An 18,538-nucleotide genomic window follows, 5' to 3' on the forward strand; every position below is an offset into this window, starting at 1 on the left:
CAGCCAACGATGCTTAACATTTAGCACGTGCTAATGCCGCTCTGTTAAACCGGGTTGCACCCCAAAGAGCCCACGCAGCCTAAACCTCCCGCTAGGATTGTTACACTGGCTCTCAGACTCCCTGTCCAGTCCCACGCACCACGGATGAAAAACCAAATCCTGCCTTTTTGGGGTTTTTGCCACTAAATAAGGATGTCAGGATCTGGCCCCATGAGTGAAGCAATTGCATGCGATTCATTTCTTCCTGAAACAATAGCATGGCTGTGCTTCAACTATTTTTTTCCCCCCACTCTTATTATTCTGTGCCACAGAAACGCTAAAGGTCATCTAATAACACAGCTGCTGCTGACTAAAGAATAGGATCCAGGAAGTTTCACATATACCGCTTTTGATATTCAATTAGCCAAAACAAAAAAGGAGCCTGAAAGTATGTTCCACGCTGATACGGAGATGGCAGGGCGAAGAGGGAGCATGGCCCAAGAAAACATATGGAACATGTACAATTAAGATTTACCACCTGATTAGTATGTAATTATAGCATTATTGAAAAAGTAAGAGCAAAATCACCGGTCTTTGATGCCACTTAATTTTTTAAATCGGCTCATCATAGGAAGGGGCTAATTGAATGCAATTCATCCACGAGAGACTGTTCAGCACGGCAAAATAACGTAAACCCAAATCAAAACGGCTCATCTAGGCTACAACCCAGGCGTTCTTTGTAGCTTTGCTTTAATTTTGTCACAGCTTGCAAAAAATATCAAATTCCCTTATCTGACCCACCGAGAACGGTACAGGAAGCCAAATATTAGGCAACAAAGGGATGTCTGGTGCTCGAACAAGATCGAAACGATAGGGAACTTCTCAGCTATTTTCCACGGGTAGTTTCCTTTTTGGGCTCTTTCAAGTCATAATTTCCAATGTACTGATTTTTAAATATGCTCCTAACGATGAAGGACCAGCTGAGTGTCTGGCTCATTCGCTATCCAACTGGGTATGGTGAGCTTATCCCCTGTGTATGAACATACAGCATAGCATTTAAATGCTAAATGCTCACCGATACCAACCTCTCTGCATTCGCTCCCTGTTTTCTTAGTCAATGCAAAATACCGTCAGACAGTTTAGGTGAGGACGATTAACTGATCTTTAAGTGAGACGTCTGGATAGCCCTCAGCAGTCATATACAACTGGATCGCTCCATTTATGCTGCTCTCGCATCAGGCCTAATTCTGCTTCCATACTAGCACAACTTCAAAGCCGCTGTGGCATTACCTGGATAGGAATCAGCATGGAAACAGGCCACTTGTGTATATATATACGTATGTACATTTAGCATTTAAATGTTATGCTGCATACACAGGGGATAAGCTCACCATACCCAGTTGGATAGCGAATGAGCCAGACACTCAGCTGGTCCTTCATCGTTAGGAGCATATTTAAAAATCAGTACATTGGAAATTATGGCTTGAAACAGCCCAAAAAGGAAACTGCCCGTGGAAAATAGCCGAGAAGTTCCCTATCGTTTTGATCTTGTTTGAGCACCAAACTTCCCTTTCTTGCCTAATATCTAGCTTCCTGTACCGTTCTCGGTGGGTCAGATAAGGGAATTTGATATTTTTTGCCAGCTGTGACGAAATTAAAGCAAAGCTACAAAGAACGCCCGGGTTATAGCCTAGATGAGCAGTTTTGATTTGGGTTTACGTTATTTTGCCATGCTGAACAGTCTCTCATGGATGAATTGCATGTCATTAGCCCCTTCCTATGATGAGCCGATTTAAAAAATTAAGTGGCGTCAAAGACCGGTGATTTTGCTCTTACTTTTTCAATAATGCTACAATTACATACTAATCAGGTGGTAAATCTTAATTGTACATGTTCCATCTGTTTTCTTCGGCCATGCTCCCTCTTCGCTCTGCCATCTCCATATCAGCGTGGAACATATACATACATACATATATATATATATATATATATATATATATATATATACACACACACACACACACACAGACATATACATACATACACATATATATATGTGTGTGTGTGTGTGTGTGTGTGTATACACACACACACACACATATACATATATAAACATACATACATACATATATATATATATATATATATATATATAGGCCAGTTATATACATGTGTAACTTTGCAGAGAGAGGAAGGTAGGCAAGTCTCATAGGCCCAAAGGATATAAGAACGGAGGTGTCTAATCCCCAATTAATAGGAACCGCACCATGACATAGGACAGTCTCTATATGGATAGGTGCAGATCTCTGAGGGAGTGCAAATTAGCTCAGCTGAGCTGAAAACAGTGATTTAAAGCAGCCTTATCGACTATTCTTTTCATTGCTCCAAAAAGCGAGAAATCCAAATGACCCTTTAAAGGGAAATCTCCAACCTAAAACGGAGCCATTAAAAAAAGAAATGAGTTCAAAACGGTCCAAGGGGCTGTGCTTGCCCCGAGTCCTCAACCTATTTTTTCTGCTTTCATAATCACATTTTCATGCTTCATAACATTTTTTTTTTTTTTTTTTTTAACCTGGCCTGCTCTGTGAAAAACCTGCAGGAAAAGAAAGGATTGTATCGCCAGAGTCGCTGATCCTGCAGCCTGGAGCAGGGAGGCAGCGCGCCACAAAAGTCACGTGTGCCACATGAACTCAGGGCAAGCCAGATGTGGGAGTCCTGCCCAGGCCAAAGATTGGGGCCCACAGGTTGAGCCCCACCTGCACCGCTAGCATCAGGGAAGCCGCGAACCAAATCGTACCCAGCCAGAAAGTTGACAAATACACAAAGTTAAAAAAAAGGATCCTAATCATTACTATTGCAATAGCAAAAGTGGACTATAAGTCGGGCGAGGGCGTGCTTTAAAAGGCAACCGATTCTCCAAGGTAGAGAGTGATTTCTACAGGACCAGCTGAAGGCTGCAGTCATATTTATATATTAAGTATTCCAGTCTAGTCACTAAAAATCTAATCACAGCTTTAGCTGGGCAGCATCAGATTTAAAACCGCTCATGGACTTTGACAATAATGGGCCGTTATCTTCCCCCCATCTTTCTTGCGCATAACTGCAACTCAACCACAAACCGTACATTTTAATTTGTAAAAAATTAAACCCTAATGGCACTATACCACTCTCAATCTATGCATAAAACTCCCATCAGCTTTAACGGGAGTTGTGCGCGCAGACTGAGAGAGCTGTATGGGCCTAATTTTGTTGATATCTAACTTGTCACCATTAAAATGACCAAAGGATATAAATGTATAACTGCTGAATGGTTTTGCATCCTGCGACCTAATTAAGCTGAAATGAAAAACTCTCCCATCATCCCAGAAGAGCATTATTGAATGATGACAGTTCACAACTGCAGCATGGACAGCAATGAAAAAACTAGCTTATTTTGAGCTAAAGATAAAAAAAAAACCAAAACGGGGCTGATATTTTTCCACCTGATTTTGCAGTTATCTACCATGCTGATGTATGAGCAGAAAACAGGAAGGAAAACATTTGCTTGGCAATGCCTCCGTTCTACCAAATGACCTGGAAAACACCTGCCTACACATGACAGTAATTGGATGGGTTTAAGTAACAACGCATACTCTTTTATTCTCAGAAGAACCCAACTCCCAATTACTAGATGAGTTTACAAGTGTCTACCATTTAAAGCAATGCAACAAATAGATTCATAATCCAACCGCAGATGAAACCGAATCTTTTGGCAGATTCAGCCATCAATGTTTGTTTTAAAAAGGTTGGAAAAAAATAGCATAATATTTTTAGAGCGCTGGTCCTTTAAACCTAGTCTGTTTTAATGACTGCTTTAACTTACCAAACACACAAAACTTCTTGTGTCCTGCAAACTATCTGCAGATTGACCTTCCCTCGTAACTGCTACTGTACTGAAGTCGGTCCAACTCTGCAACCTCTCATACATGAAGGTCCTCTGGGTCTGTTTCCACCAGCACCTTGAATCTTGCACGCTCATTTACACTAATATCAAATGAGTGTATAGCACTGCTGACAACATTTTATACCCACTCTGCCCTCATTTTGGCATCATGTAGACGGGAAGCCTGTCCAAATGCCTCTTGCACTAAAGTCGGTGCAACTCGTTCCCCCAGATTTAAATGGGCTTTGCATCAGGCCAAGAGGGGAGCACGGCAAGAGAGCATTGGGCCCTGTACAATGACTGACTGCATTAGTAAGGGTGACAGGAGCAGACCCAGGGATTGCTTTTGAAGTAGTAACCATTGTTATGCTAAAATCAAAAATTAAAAGAGAGTGATCACTTATCCCTAACAGCTATAATCCTTTCCATTTCCACATTAACTTGTCCTTGGGAATAGAAAGCATTTTGCACAATTAAATAAGGCATGTGACAATGAAAGCAATTCCAGTTCAGCTTCGAGTTCATGAAAGCTGAACACCGCAGTAGGAGGGGGAAAAAAAAAAAGCAGCTTCTTAGCTAACAGCATTAACATTCTCTCCCCGGTTAGAAAAAAGAAAGCACGGCGCTTTTAAACTAACTTATTATCACATGCCATTTGAATACATAACCTGGTGTTTTACCACTTAGGGTTTGCTCTTCAGTTGTTAGCCTACAAAGTTCATAAGGACTCCTCTGACCCAGGTATCCCGATGCTGAGAGCTATAGTTAGCAAGTTAATTATTGCACACCTTCATAAAGCTTAGCAAAATTTAACTCCAGTCCCTCAAGGCAGTTAAACACCCCGTGACCTGACACCCAGCGACTGAAGCTGGTCAGGAGAGTGACAGGAGGACAGGGCATGCACCCTTCCAAAATGTCTTTGCATGTCGGCTTCTTTACAACCAACATCTGCCCTTACTTGCCTGAAGTCACCGGGATGACTCGTGTGACTAAGAGGTCTAGAGCTCTCTGGAGCAATAGCAGTTCCTATTGCTAACCGCGTCGGCTCTCACTAATCAGACATGACCAAGAAGAACTTTTTTCCAGCTATTCAGTTGGTGTAATAAAAGATATCACCTCTACCCAAAGAAGCTTGCATCTCACATTTGGAAACTTGTCTAACTCTATCTTTGCTGTGCAGCTGGTCCAATAGAAGGTACCGCCCTAAGAAATCCATGCTTATGGCTAACAGCAGCAAACAAACTCTTTGTACAGAAGCGATATCTTTCATTAGACCAACTCAAGAGTTTCAAAGAAGGTGTTTTTGGTTAACAGCAGCATTTATACAAGGAAAGGGAAAAAACAGACCTGAAGAGCATGCTGAAAAGCAATGCAGCTGGGTCAGAAATAGCATGGCCATTTTTTTTTTTAAATATATATATAGATCTATACTTGTCTACAGATATATAGAGATATACCTATATCTATAGAGATATACCTATACCTATCGATTTATACCTACAGCTATAGAGATATACCTATGTCTATCGATCTATTTATACCTATATCTATCGAGATATACCTATACGTATATATACACCTATACACACACACACCCATATATCTATATATATACCTATATACACACACCTATATACACCTATATATACACACACCTACCTCTCTCTATATATACACCTATACCTACATATATATACACATACACACACCTATACCTACATATATATATACACATACCTATACCTATATATATACACTTATATATAGATACATACACACACACCCCTATATACCTATACATATCTATCTATCTATCTATCTATCTATCTATCTATCTATCTATCTATCTCTATACATGTACTTTGCTTGCTTTTAGAAACAGCTGAAGGATTTCAAGAGCCTTTTTTGCTAACATTCATGGGAGAAGACAGAGCGAGAGCAAAAGTGCTCTGTGCCTAAAGGACAGGTACAGCACGGACAGCAGTAACACAAGCCTTCAAATACTGCTCATGTGCCTCAGCCCTGACCTCCCGGGGCACCTCTGGAGTGAAAGAAATAGTCCTGTTTCCATGCCAATGGAGTCCTTGGTTGCTTTGAGGCTGCTAACGAGGGGGCCGATTTCTGTTTGTGGCTTCTGCAATGCGCATACCGGAGTGAAGGCTGCGACCCAGCCTTTCATGTCACAAAAGCAGCCCCTGCCCTTTTAGAAGGCTTAAGAGGTATCCAAGCCCGTAACCTCTGGCTGAAATGTGGCCAGTCCTCGCCACCGCACCCTGGTCCATCCAGCTTCCAAAAAGCAGGCACGCGTTGAGCTGTCACTCATTCCCAAAGCTTCACCGTGCGCTTGCGGGACCTCTCCCAACCCACGGGAAAATCATGTTTCTGGTGACAGGTGTAGTCCCTGCCTTCCAGCCCAGAAAACCACATCGGTTGCATCCCATTTAAATCAAGTCCGACAAAAACGTCCGATCCCGACTGCATCCCATTGAAACCAAGTCCGACCCCACTTCCTTTGGGCATTTGCTGTACTGTCACAGGGGACCAGGCAAGCTCTGCTCTGCTCCTTTTAAAGGCGTTCAGGTCGATCCTCCCGTCAATTATACTATGGCATAAATCCAGCGTCATGCTCTTGTAAACCAGCGGAGTTACCCACAGATTTACTCTGTTGATTCAGGGAGCAGGATTTGGACGCCTGTCATCATGCAGCTCGACTGACAGCTAGGGGTGAAGCCCTCAGAAGAGCGGGGCTGTAATGTTTTCTGATAGTCGGTCCAAAATGCAGGATTCGCGTCATCTCTGCAGGACGGTTCGTACCGGGATGCTGCACCCACAGAACTGCATGCTGCTAGGGTTGGATTTGGGCAAAGGGTATCCACCTGACTGAGGAAGCAAGGATCAAACCTAACAAAAGATCAAAACCAAACAAGAGTCCACGGGGAAGCAAAATCTCCTCTGCACTTGGACATACAGAAGAAAACTGGTAACTCTTTGATTAGCCCTTGTCTACCAAACCCAGAACAGCTCAACTACAAACCATTTGAACCTTGCAGGGCAACTCCAGCTAGTCTCGGCCAGCACAAGCTGGCCAAACATGTAAAAAAATCATTTTTAAACTGGCTGCATGGACCGAATGTAATAAGACCTGCCTTTCACAGGCCCTGCCGCTGGAGTTGTGCGGGGGATGGAAACGCGGTCCAGCGAAAGATCCTGACTTGGGCCTTTGTTTCAGTCATGAAAGAAAATGCAGGACGGCTACTTTTTGGGTCATATGAAATGCTCCGTTCTGCCCAAACTGAAATGGCTCGTGTTTATGGAGCGGTTTGTGCAAAGGAAATTAAGTGCCCGTGCAGCTTTCCTGACCAGCTTCAGTTGCAGGGCGGCAGGTGTACGAGGGGGTATTTTTATTGTGTTATAGGCTTCATGTTTTCAGCTTCTTTTTTTTTCTTTTTGCATTCACAAGAGCTAAAAATGTACTGAAAGAAAGCAAGCGGAGATCCCCAAGGAGTCATATGACTCCAGGAGCTGGAGCTTTAAGAAATGCTGAGATTTGCAGTCCAACTGCACGTTAGAAACATGGAGGAAGAGCTCAGGATGATTCCTGAAGGGTTGAGGATGGGAGCAGACAAATGGCCAGAAAGGGCAGAAGGCTGCTTGAGTATAACCGATCCCTGCGGGCCAGGTACAGACATCACACATAAACCCAAGTGATCGAAAATCCATCTAAACCCGTAACCATACAGAAGTTCAGCGTGCATAGACCAGCCTAAACATGGCAGAAAAGCCAGTCTAAGTTAGACTTGGTGTGATGTGCACTTACGTCGAATCAGTTTAGGTTAGAAAACCAAACTTCTGTACCAGATCGAGAAGAGTGACCCTGAGCACTGGAGGCAGAGATGCGGGGGGGTGGGCAGGGATGCAGAGCCTGTGACTGTGACGCTATCTTGCCATGTATAATTTTGTTATCCCTGTGATTACATGGCTCCTCTCCCTGATGCATCTTTTCAATTGATCCAGCGTCTGTCCACAGAGCTCAGGCAGCTCCCCATGTGGAGCACGCGCTTCCTCCAAAAAAAAGCCTTCATCTCCCAATGCTTTAACTCAAATTTCCAGTAATACAATCTCCAACGGATGGCCCGAGCCCAACCAAACAGGTACTGAGGGTCTGCCAGATCACAGACCCTTGCCCACTGCCCTGGTGCGGGGAACAGCAGGTTTTACAGCGGGGCAGAAGGTCTAATACACGCCTGGGTATTGCAAAGCCAACAGGAATGCCATGCCAGCAACTCCCTCCCTTCCTCCAGTTGCTCCACTGATGGTCTCAAAGATGGCAGATCATAGTGGGAGTGAGGAAAACAGCATGCAAGACAGGACCAGAGGATGCACAACCTGCTGCCCATGCATCACAGAAGATCAAGTCTCTAATCCTCAGCAGATGGATTAGCAAAGCCGTTGCAAACCTGGGGTCATAGTACAACAGGCCCCCTCCTTCCAGCTGCAGGGACTCTCCAGCGCCATATTCAACAGGACAGGCTATTAAAGTTACTCCGAAGTCATAACCTATTACACATTCCCCGTTAATGCATCCAAGAATCAGTGACATATTGCCAACTCCATCCATGCCACGAGTATCAGCTGCCTGGTGAGACTCTGCTCGGTCTTTGCATTGCTAATGCATCATCCGAAACATTCGACGTGCATCATGAAGGCAAAGGACCAAATGGACCGCGCCTAACCCGAGGTGTTAAATAGGAGTGAGGTTATTTCTAAGGATGATGGGCTGAAACAGCAGCTATGATTTAAGGGATGCTGACAGAGCTTCCCCAACCCAGATAGCCTGGGAGTTGGGTCACATTTGCAGAGCCACTTCATGGACACAACTGTATTCAGCCAGCTGCACCTCTGCAGACTGCAAGCATTTGTGTGGCTGGAAGTGTGGAAGCCGCAGAGATAATGGTGGCATCCTGAATGAGCACAGGGAGAATGGGTTGTAACGAATAAGACTGAGCAAATAACCTACAGCTAATAATTCCAGCTTGGTGTTTCACTTTCCCCCAACTCTCTGTTGGCAAAATGGCCATGAGTCGATGGGGAAGTTCAAGAGCCTTCATCTCTTTGCAACTGGTACTTATTGATGTGGTCGCGCACGTCAGGGAGGGACAGCTCTCTGCGGAGGGTGAGTAGAGAGCCACGGCGCTAAAACCAGTTGCAAATTGGAGAGCCCACAGAGGCTGGGCAGGTGGTGGAGCATCCCAACCCAGACAGCTGCTCTTAGCAGGAATTTCTGCTAGCGATGCTCAAAAACAGTCGTGAATCATGCGGCTTTTCCTCCTCTGCCCCTCAATCGCTGCCTGCAGGAGGCCCTGCTGCCGTAGCCTCAGCCCGGTCTCTCCGAACTCAGCGCCGGCTTTGCGCTGAGCTAAATCAAGGACATTTCTAATCTCCTCCCACTACGATGTGAATAGCTGGAAGTCCTTTTTCCGGCCTTTTTTTGGCTCTTCTCCAAGAAGGGAGGGGGGGCTCCAAACACCTTCTTGCAAGTGAGGCATCAATGAGATAAGAGCTGCTGCCTCAATGGGGAGCTCTGGCCAAGGCACTTGGGCATTCGCAGTTTAGGCGAGGAGACTTTTTGCGCAAGCGGTCAGAAAATATGCTGGCTTTGACAAATCTCATTAAAAGAGCCGAGGCCTCGATCTGATCGGCTAAAACCCTGAAATCCACTACAGCCCCTAACCCACAGCACGGCCTGGGGGTTAAGCAGCAAAGAGAGCCAGACGCCAGCGCTTACTGCACGTGGTCCTTTTCTCTACATGTGAGAAACAACTTATCGCCACACCACAGCCTTTGACTTTGATGCTGAACAAAAGCTACAGGAAAGCGGAGGTGTAACGACGGACGGGGAGCTGCAGGGCCAGGGAGACCGGCCTTCACACAGAAGGAGGTGAAGCTGGAAAGAAGGCAGCTAAAATAAAAGGAGAGAGACATAAAAAGCCAGGTCAGACCAGCGAATGCAAAGGACACAAAGATCCAATTCAAAACCTGGCCCCTGAATGGATTTCAAAGCAAAAGCTGCAAGGAATCTGCAAAGTTTGGACTAAAAACAGACAGAAGGAGATAGAGGATATAAAACCAGTCCTCCAATGGGATTCACATAGAGCTAGAGAGATCAATATAAGTAGTGCAAAAGGACTGGAGGGGAATAGGCTGGAAAGGACTTCTTGGGCCATCAAGTCAAGCGCCCTGCACTTGCGAGCAACCACTTATTGCTACGGATCAAAAAGAGATTAACCATAACTGACCCCAGCCCTCCCAAGACATAGAAAAAGGAGAAGGAGGGGAGAAAGGGGCAGCATCAAAAACTAAGACAAGGCAAAAGGGGAAGAAAAAAAAAAAATCAACGAAAGAGAAAAGTTAACCTTCCAGCACAGAGGGGGACTGCTTTTTTAACTTTCCCCTATGCACACACACACCTTCTAAAAACAATAAATCAAGCGAAAAATTTCAACAGAGAAGACACGCCAGAAAAGGAAAGCCATGGACATACACACAGGTGAGGAGTCTGTCTGCAGCGTACAAGCACGCAGGTACACGAGGAAAAACTACCACGCTCGATTCATCCAGAAGTCATCTGGGAGGGGACGAGAGAGGACCAGAAGCAGTTCGTTTAGCTGGTAACTAGAGGAGGCTTCCTGCGTGCGAGCTAGTATCTGCATCTGGAGCTGGGGCAGGACTGGACGTCTCTCTCTACAAGAAACCCCCTGGAGCAGCCTGGCCCAGATGCAGGAATCCCAGCACGGAGTTTAAACAGAGGGATTTTAAACATAAAGCTCCTCCACCATCAAATCGCTGGGTGCTTGTAGCTTGCACGGGGAGGTTTCCACAGGCATGGCCATAAGTCCTGCTGGCACGAAGCGGTGAGTAGCAGGGCTGCCACGAGGGAGCCTCTAAAGCCACACCTGCTGGAGACGTTTCAGCCGCAGCCTGGTCAGGCATCCTCTCCTCGAGGCACGTGCACTTGCATCTGGTCGTTGCAGATCAGCTAAGGAACTGGCTCATTGTGATGAAGAACATGTCATTTTAGGATGTTTTACGGTGCTTTTCAATAGGATAGCTCAAAAAGCTCATCACAAGAAAGCAGAATGATTCTTCCCATTTTACAGATGAGGAAACCAAGGCAGAGAGAGGTAAAGCCCCTTTCCTAAAGTCACTCACCAGATCGATGGCAGAATGAACCCCAGATCTCTTGAGGCTCAGTCCAGCGCTCCAGCTACTAGGGGTTTATTGCGGTAAGAGGAAGATACGCACAGAAAGGAGGACTGTGTCGCAGGATGACAGGGACAGAACCAGGAGCAGCTGCATCCTCACCTGGGAGCACAACTACAAAACCCTGCCATCTCTAACAGCAAAGCAGGGCTATACAGCTTGTTGTAAGGCATTGTTAGCTGTTAATGGGGGAAAATTAAAAAAAAAAAATGGTAGCACTTTGTCGGGGGAGCCCTGTGTTGCATTACAAGAGACTTCCTTACATGCATGGCACAACTTGCTTTCTAAAGCCACCAACTTTCACAAGGCGACTGGGCATTTTGCAAAGTACCTGACAAGCTATTATCCAAATTCTCCTGCATCTCAAAGCATTAGATACAGCTATTAGAAACTGCTAATTAAAACTCAGCAGCTTGAAAAACAAACACTCCTGTTCACCAGCTGACCTAGTCATGTGAAAACTAATTGTGATGATAAATAGTTTATGGGGATTATTAGAAGCAAAAGACCCTACCTCACCAGTCGCAAAACCAGGGAGAATTTCTTCCTTTACACTGCGCGATGACAACAGGACTGCACGACTCTAAGACCACATTATTCTGTTTACAAAACTTCTCCAGATAAGACATAGCCTTAATAAAATAACCTTTGCAATGGAGTCCATTCACCCATTTCAAGTTCATTGCAGGACTGAGGCCTAAGTCTTTTCCAGGGTTGTGTTTCCTCCCCTAGTGAGTCTTAGTTCTGGTCGCTAACTTGCAGTGCAAATGGACTTTATCCTATTTTTTGTACCAGGCCTATAAAAAAAAGTAATGCGATCCACAAATCCCAGGTCCAATGCAGTTAAGACCATCAACTCCACCAAGATGGTCAAAGCAGCCTGCACAAAGGCAATTTCCAAAGAGAAAATGAAAAGTGTCGCTAAACTTTTACTGTTTGCCCTAAAACCATCTGGGCTAAGGGCAAGAAATCAGCAGGGAAGATTGTGTTTGGAGATGAAACTAGCCACTGACCCTGCTCTATGCATATTTGCTCTTAAGTGGCCGTGTCCAGAGTCAACAACGTGGCATCTGTCACCAGCACAGGCTTGACCTAGGAAATGCTGGGGAACAGCCTGAATGGGGTAGAGAGAACCAAGTTTCTCTGGGGTTTTCTGAACAGAATTATTTGGGAAAGTTTTTTTAAATTGTGGGGTCTTCTTTTGCCCAATGCATGGAGCAAAGGAGAAGAGAAGAGAAAAGAAGCGGCATAAAAAGGGACAGCACGAGACACTGATAAGGAAGCAGAGCAGAACAGTGGCGGACGAAGCCAGCCCTTGTGAAAGCTAGTAGCTTGAACCCTCCTCCAAAATCATCAGGCACGTAAGAGAGTCCAGTTCGACAGACCCGGTGTGGTGCACATATGGAGTGACCCCAAATTGTTTTCAGAGCCCTTGCAACTACCTTCAAGTCAATGGGATCCTTGATCTGTTGCTCCGTTCTTCCAAGGGTTACTGATGAATTGTGCCAGTTTCCGTGTTTCTTTCCAACTGTTCTGAGTCTCCTGCATCTGATCTCAAAGAAGGGAGCAGAAACAGCTGGAAGAGAGAAACCAGAGTGGCATAGTCCAGCAGCAACCCTTGGAAGAACAAACAATAGAAGTCTTGTGAGATGTACCATTAGCCCCTTGCGTGTGTGCATGCATAGGTGTGCGTGTGCATTCGCACATGCAACACGCCTGTCATCGTTATGTTTACTTCATCTCTACTTCGGATAATTCCTTGAATTAGTGTTTCACGCTATCAGCTGAAGCTACGCGCTTAGAAAACTCACTGCTTATATTCCCCAACCTAAAAACATCATTGGGGTAAAATAGTCATGAATTTTGTACAAGCCTCCCTTATCAAATAGTACCTTTCCTCTACGAGTCTCCTTGCAAACTAAAGGTATCATTCATTCAGAGCAAGAAGAGCTGATTTATGCCTGTAGCATTTAGGCTGCAATGGATCATACATGAAGCACCTGTGGATGGATTTAGTAAGCCAGTGGATGTGGGCCAAAGGCAGGGAGGAAACAAGAGACCCAAGAAGTAAGTTATACCAGAGAGGGGGTTAGGTATCCTTTGCCAAGGAAGAGGATTAATTGTGAGACTCAGGAAGTCAACTAAGCACACGCAGCAGGAGGCTGCTTCAGATAATAGGGACAGGGAGAGAAAAGCTGTTGCTCACGGAGACGCGAGAAGGAAAAAGAAAAAGGCTCCTGCTCTTTCAGAGGTGCATGGAATAGGCTGGAGAACAAGAGATGAGGTCAGACAGGGGGTGGATGCTGGTTAAGGAGAAAGAAAGCCCTTGAAAGCTCTTTCAGGTTAATAGTGTGCTTTTTGTACAGGACCCCGCAGTAGGTGGGCAACAATGGAAGGATCTGCAGGGTAGGGGGTGATATGCTCTCATTTCTAGTGCAAAGAAAGAAACAAGTCATTGCAATTTAGGATCAAATCCAGGTAGGGAGCGGTGCAGCCTAGAGACAACGATGGGAGGAATTATAGCGGGCCAGATGACAGCAGGTGAAGGCTCCTTCACTCCAGCTAAGGAGCACCAGAAATAGTGTCTTTGGGGAGTTATGGTTAGGAAGGGGGTAGAAGACCAGTTTACAGGTATGTTTAACACTGAGGAGGTCAAAGATGACTGCTTCATAGTAGGGGTGAATAAAATTAAGGATGGAGATAGAAATGTTAAGCTTGGCCTGACAGCAGCCTCCGTATCAATTAACATGAGATATCTAAGACAAAGACACATCTCACCTGAGCAGTGGTCCTGTATAACTCTTTCAAACAAGCTATTCCTACAGCAGAGAAACTCCAGTCCTAGAAACATCCCTGCTTTTCAGACCTACACCATCCCAACCCACCCAAACCACCTGAAGACTTCTTGCTGCAAATCATGTGCATTTCAGAAATGCAGCTGTATATCAAGATAACTACAGGGGGAATAGTAAAAATGAATACCTGGAGTATCGCAAGCACGCTTCTCCCCTGACGAGCCTGTTTGTGGTGCCCGGTGCCTGTAGACCACATGTGGCTTATTGTGCTCTTCTTCATACTCTTGCTCATCAAGTGACAGCAGAGGCTCTACAAAATAGTCCCCGTCATGAGACCTGAATGTGCCTAGCTGAGAACAAACAGAGACAGGCAGTCAGCCTCTGGCAGAGGCTAACTAATACACAGTACTAAGAGGACGCAAGGACCAAATGCAACTAAGGTGTTAGCATTTAAACGTGCTGGCTGTAGGGCCATCCTAACCACGTTCAGTTTTACAGCAACCCCCACAAATGCTTGCAATGCTGCTTGTACGATGCTTGCAATGCTGCGTGCGAGCTCAACAGCACTGAAATCAGGAGAACTACTTACAGAGTAAGCTACTTTTCTCCACAGCTAAGGCTGGCACAATTTAAGCCTAGCTGGCAAGAAGACAAACTTTAGACCCAGTTTTTTCCGTCAGGTGTTTTTTTGTATTGCTGGCACATCTGGGGGCAGGCTCTACCGTGCTCTTTCCTCCCCCTTTCTCATGGGTAGGATATGCCAAGGGTCACGACGAGCTGATACAAGCTGAGCCTAATATCCAGTGTTTTGGCCAGGGGAAAGAACTGCTGCCTATAAGAAGCTATCAAAGTTTCTAACGGGAGACCATGGAGGGGAAAGAAAGCGATTCCCAGGCAAAAGTGTCCCCTAGCTGCTGTTTGGTGAAGAGCAGCAGTGCAGGACGAGGAGCACGCTCTTGGCTTTGAGCACAACCTGGATTGCCCCCCCATGCATGCTGCACCAGCCCGGATCTACCGGGGCACTGGGCACTTTGCCTCTGCCTGACAGTATGCACCGTCCCACCGAGGGGCTGTCCCAACTGTCCGCTGTTGTGAGTGACTAGGGAGGTCCTGGCAAGGCTGGGAGAGTCTTGGCACTGCCCCGCCAGGCCAGCACACCTCCCCTCCCCTCCCCTGCTGCGCTCCAGGGCAAGGCTTGCACAGCCCTCCATCCCCTGCAAGGGGGCTGAGACCGTGGAGAGGTACCGACCGTGCCTAGGGCAAGGGATGGGGCTGAGGCTGGGGCAAAGCAGCCCCCACTTAGCTTGGAGGGTCCAGGAGCTGCACGCCTGGCGGGACAAGGGGCACAGGGGGCTGGGGCACAAGGTGGGCTGCTCCCAGGGGTCAAAGCAAAGCGGAGCAGGGGCGCGGGGAGCTGGGGGGGTACTCACCATCCCTGAGCAGAGGCTGATGACGGCGACGTGCTGCGGGCGGGTGTTGACGTGCCCCCGGTAGAAGCAGTGCCGCACGTCGCCATCCCCGTCGGCCAGCAGCCACGTGCGGTTGGAGGCGGGCCGCCCCACGAGGCTGAGGGTGAAGCGGGGCGCGATGAAGCCCGCCTGGGCTGTCAGGTTGAGCACGAAGCGTTGCCCAAAGGCGCTCAGGCTGTAGCGGGCTCCATGGGGCCCGGGCACCGCATCCAGACCGGGACTGGCTGGCAAGCTGCGTCTCCTTCGCTGGAAGTGGGCGCGGGCAGGGAAGGGCTGGCCCTGCTCGTCCAGCCGCGTGGGGGTCACGATCTCATAGTCGCTCAGCTGTGCCAGGAGCCGGGCTGTGTGGGGGATGGGACATGCCTGGAGCCATGCCTGCCAGGACTCCCCATTTCACCCTTGCTGGGACTAAGCTGGGCTCTTGTAAAACTCATGCTCTCTACCAAGCCTCCCAGACCCCTCAAACTCTTGCACAGATCATCCTCTCCACCAAGCCTCCAAGTCCCCCCAGCCTCTTGCAAAGCATCCCAAACCCACCCAGGCTCTTGCAAGGATCATCCTCTCTACCAAGCCTCCCAGCCCCCAAAACCTCTTGCAAAAATCATGCTCTCTACCAAGCCTTCCAGACCCCCACGCCCCAACCTCTTGCAAGGATCATCCTTCTCTACCAAGCACCCCAGACCCCCCAACCTCTTGCAAAGCATCCCAAACCTTCCCAGCCTCTGGCAAAGATCATCCTCTCCAGCACACACCCCAGATCTTTCCAACCTCTTGCATGGATCACCCTCTGTACCAAACACGCCAGCCTCTTGCAAAGCATCCCAAACCTTCCCAGCCTCTGACATGGATCATCCTCTCCACCAAGCACCTCAGACCCCCCCAACCTCTTGCAAAGCATCCCAAACTGTTCCAACCTCTGGCAAAGATCATCCTCTCCACCAAACCCCACAGACCCCCCAACCTCTTGCACGGATCATCCTCTACCAAACGCCCCAGCTTCTTGCAAAGCATCCCAAACTCTCCCAGCATCTTGAAGGATCATGCTCTCCACCAAGCACCCCAGACCCCGCAACCTCTTGCATGGATTGTCCTCTCCACCAAACACCCCAGCCTCTTGCAAAGCATCCCAAACTCTCCCAACCTCTGGCAAGGATCATCCTCTCCACCAAACCCCACAGATCCCCCAACCTCTTGCACGGATCATCCTCTACCAAACTCCCCAGCCTCTTGCAAAGCATCCCAAACCTTCCCAACCTCTTGCATGGATCATCCTCTACCAAACACCCCAGCCTCTTGCAAAGCATCCCAAACTCTCCCAGCTTCTTGAAGGATCATGCTCTCCATCAAGCACCCCAGACCCCCCCCCCCAACCTCTTGCATGGATCATCCTCTCCACCAAACTCCCCAGCCTCTTGCAAAGCATCCCAAACTCTCCCAGCTTCTTGAAGGATCATGCTCTCCACCAAGCACCCCAGACACCGCAACCTCTTGCATGGATCACCCTCCACCAAACTCCCCAGCCTCTTGCAAAGCATCCCAAACCTTCCCAACCTCTTGCATGGATCATCCTCTACCAAACACCCCAGCCTCTTGCAAAGCATCCCAAACCTTCCCAACCTCTTGCATGGATCATCCTCTCTACCAAACACCCCAGCCTCTTGTAAAGCATCCCAAACTCTCCCAGCTTCTTGAAGGATCATGCTCTCCACCAAGCTCCCAGACCCCCCCCCCCCCCAACCTCTTGCATGGATCATCCTCTCCACCAAACACCCCAGCTTCTTGCAAAGCATCCCAAACTCTCCCAGCTTCTTGAAGGATCATGCTCTCCACCAAGCACCCCAGACCCCGCAACCTCTTGCATGGATCACCCTCCACCAAACACCCCAGCCTCTTGCAAAGCATCCCAAACCTTCCCAACCTCTTGCATGGATCATCCTCTCTACCAAACACCCCAGCCTCTTGCAAAGCATCCCAAACTCTCCCAGCTTCTTGAAGGATCATGCTCTCCACCAAACCCCACAGACCCCCCAACCTCTTGCATGGATCATCCTCCACCAAACACCCCAGCCTCTTGCAAAGCATCCCAAACCTTCCCAACCTCTTGCATGGATCATCCTCTCTACCAAACACCCCAGCCTCTTGCAAAGCATCCCAAACCTTCCCAACCTCTTGCATGGATCATCCTCTACCAAACACCCCAGCCTCTTGCAAAGCATCCCAAACTCTCCCAGCTTCTTGAAGGATCATGCTCTCCACCAAGCACCCCAGACCCCGCAACCTCTTGCATGGATCACCCTCCACCAAACACCCCAGCCTCTTGCAAAGCATCCCAAACCTTCCCAACCTCTTGCATGGATCATCCTCTCTACCAAACACCCCAGCCTCTTGCAAAGCATCCCAAACTCTCCCAGCTTCTTGAAGGATCATGCTCTCCACCAAGCACCCCAGACCCCACAACCTCTTGCATGGATCATCCTCCACCAAACACCCCAGCCTCTTGCAAAGCATCCCAAACCTTCCCAGCCTCTGGCACGGACCATGCTCTCGGGTCCCCCGTGGCAGAGCAGTCCGGGGCAGGCGCCCTACCTTGGCGGGGATGGAGCTGGGCCGGGCAGAGCGTGGCGAGCGCCAGCGCCCAGAGCACGGGCTGCATGGTGCCGGAGCAGCGCCCCCGCCCGCTCCGCGGCGCCGGCCGGCCGGCTCTAGGCGTGCGGGCTGCGGGCGGGCTGCGGGGCGGCCCGGGGCGCGGGCTGCGGGGCGCGGGGCAGCGGCATGCTGCAAGGAGCCGCTCCGCCGGGCCCCTGCGCTTCGCCTCCACCCCGAGCTGCCCCGCCGCCCCCGGCTGAGCTGCTTGTGCGGCTCCGGCGAGGGCTGGAGCGGGCACGGCACCGGGAAGGAGGAGCGGGGCGGGCTCCGCCGGATCAAATAGCCGCAGAGCCCGCCCCCGAGGAGGGGCAGGCGGCCGGGCTGTGCTCCGCATCCCCTCGGCCCGCACAGCCGGCTCCTCCGGGCCCGCGGGAGCGTCCGGCGGCTGCAAGAGCCGGGCTTGGCAAGCGCTCGGGATCACGCAAGCCCCAAAGCTCGCAAAGCACCGTCGTCCACCTGTTTAGATG

The 18,538-nt window shown here is 48.5% G+C and overlaps 1 protein-coding gene and 1 long non-coding RNA gene across 5 annotated transcripts in view; both read right to left on the reverse strand.

Annotated features, from left to right (window-relative positions):
• Positions 1–18,248, reverse strand: part of ADAMTS9 (ADAM metallopeptidase with thrombospondin type 1 motif 9) — a 109,622-nt gene extending 91,374 nt beyond the window's left edge. For all 4 annotated transcript variants that reach the window (XR_009455874.1, XM_059715417.1, XM_059715418.1 and 1 more), the window contains exons 1-3: positions 18,012–18,248; positions 15,387–15,766; positions 14,144–14,306 (exon numbers count right to left, since the gene is read on the reverse strand). Coding sequence is in view for 3 of the 4 variants with exons in the window: in XM_059715417.1 (XP_059571400.1) it covers positions 14,144–14,306; positions 15,387–15,766; positions 18,012–18,078 (610 nt within the window). In the remaining variant the exon portion in view is untranslated. The remainder of the gene's footprint in view (positions 1–14,143; positions 14,307–15,386; positions 15,767–18,011) is intronic.
• Positions 17,054–18,003, reverse strand: LOC132244462 (uncharacterized). Its single transcript, XR_009455876.1, has 2 exons — positions 17,344–18,003; positions 17,054–17,277 (listed from the first exon to the last, which is right to left on the reverse strand). It is a non-coding gene; the product is annotated as an uncharacterized LOC132244462 (long non-coding RNA).
• Positions 18,249–18,538: the final 290 nt, after the last annotated feature.

This window comes from Alligator mississippiensis, chromosome 12 (assembly GCF_030867095.1).
Source record: "Alligator mississippiensis isolate rAllMis1 chromosome 12, rAllMis1, whole genome shotgun sequence".
Taxonomy (NCBI): domain Eukaryota; kingdom Metazoa; phylum Chordata; order Crocodylia; family Alligatoridae; genus Alligator; species Alligator mississippiensis.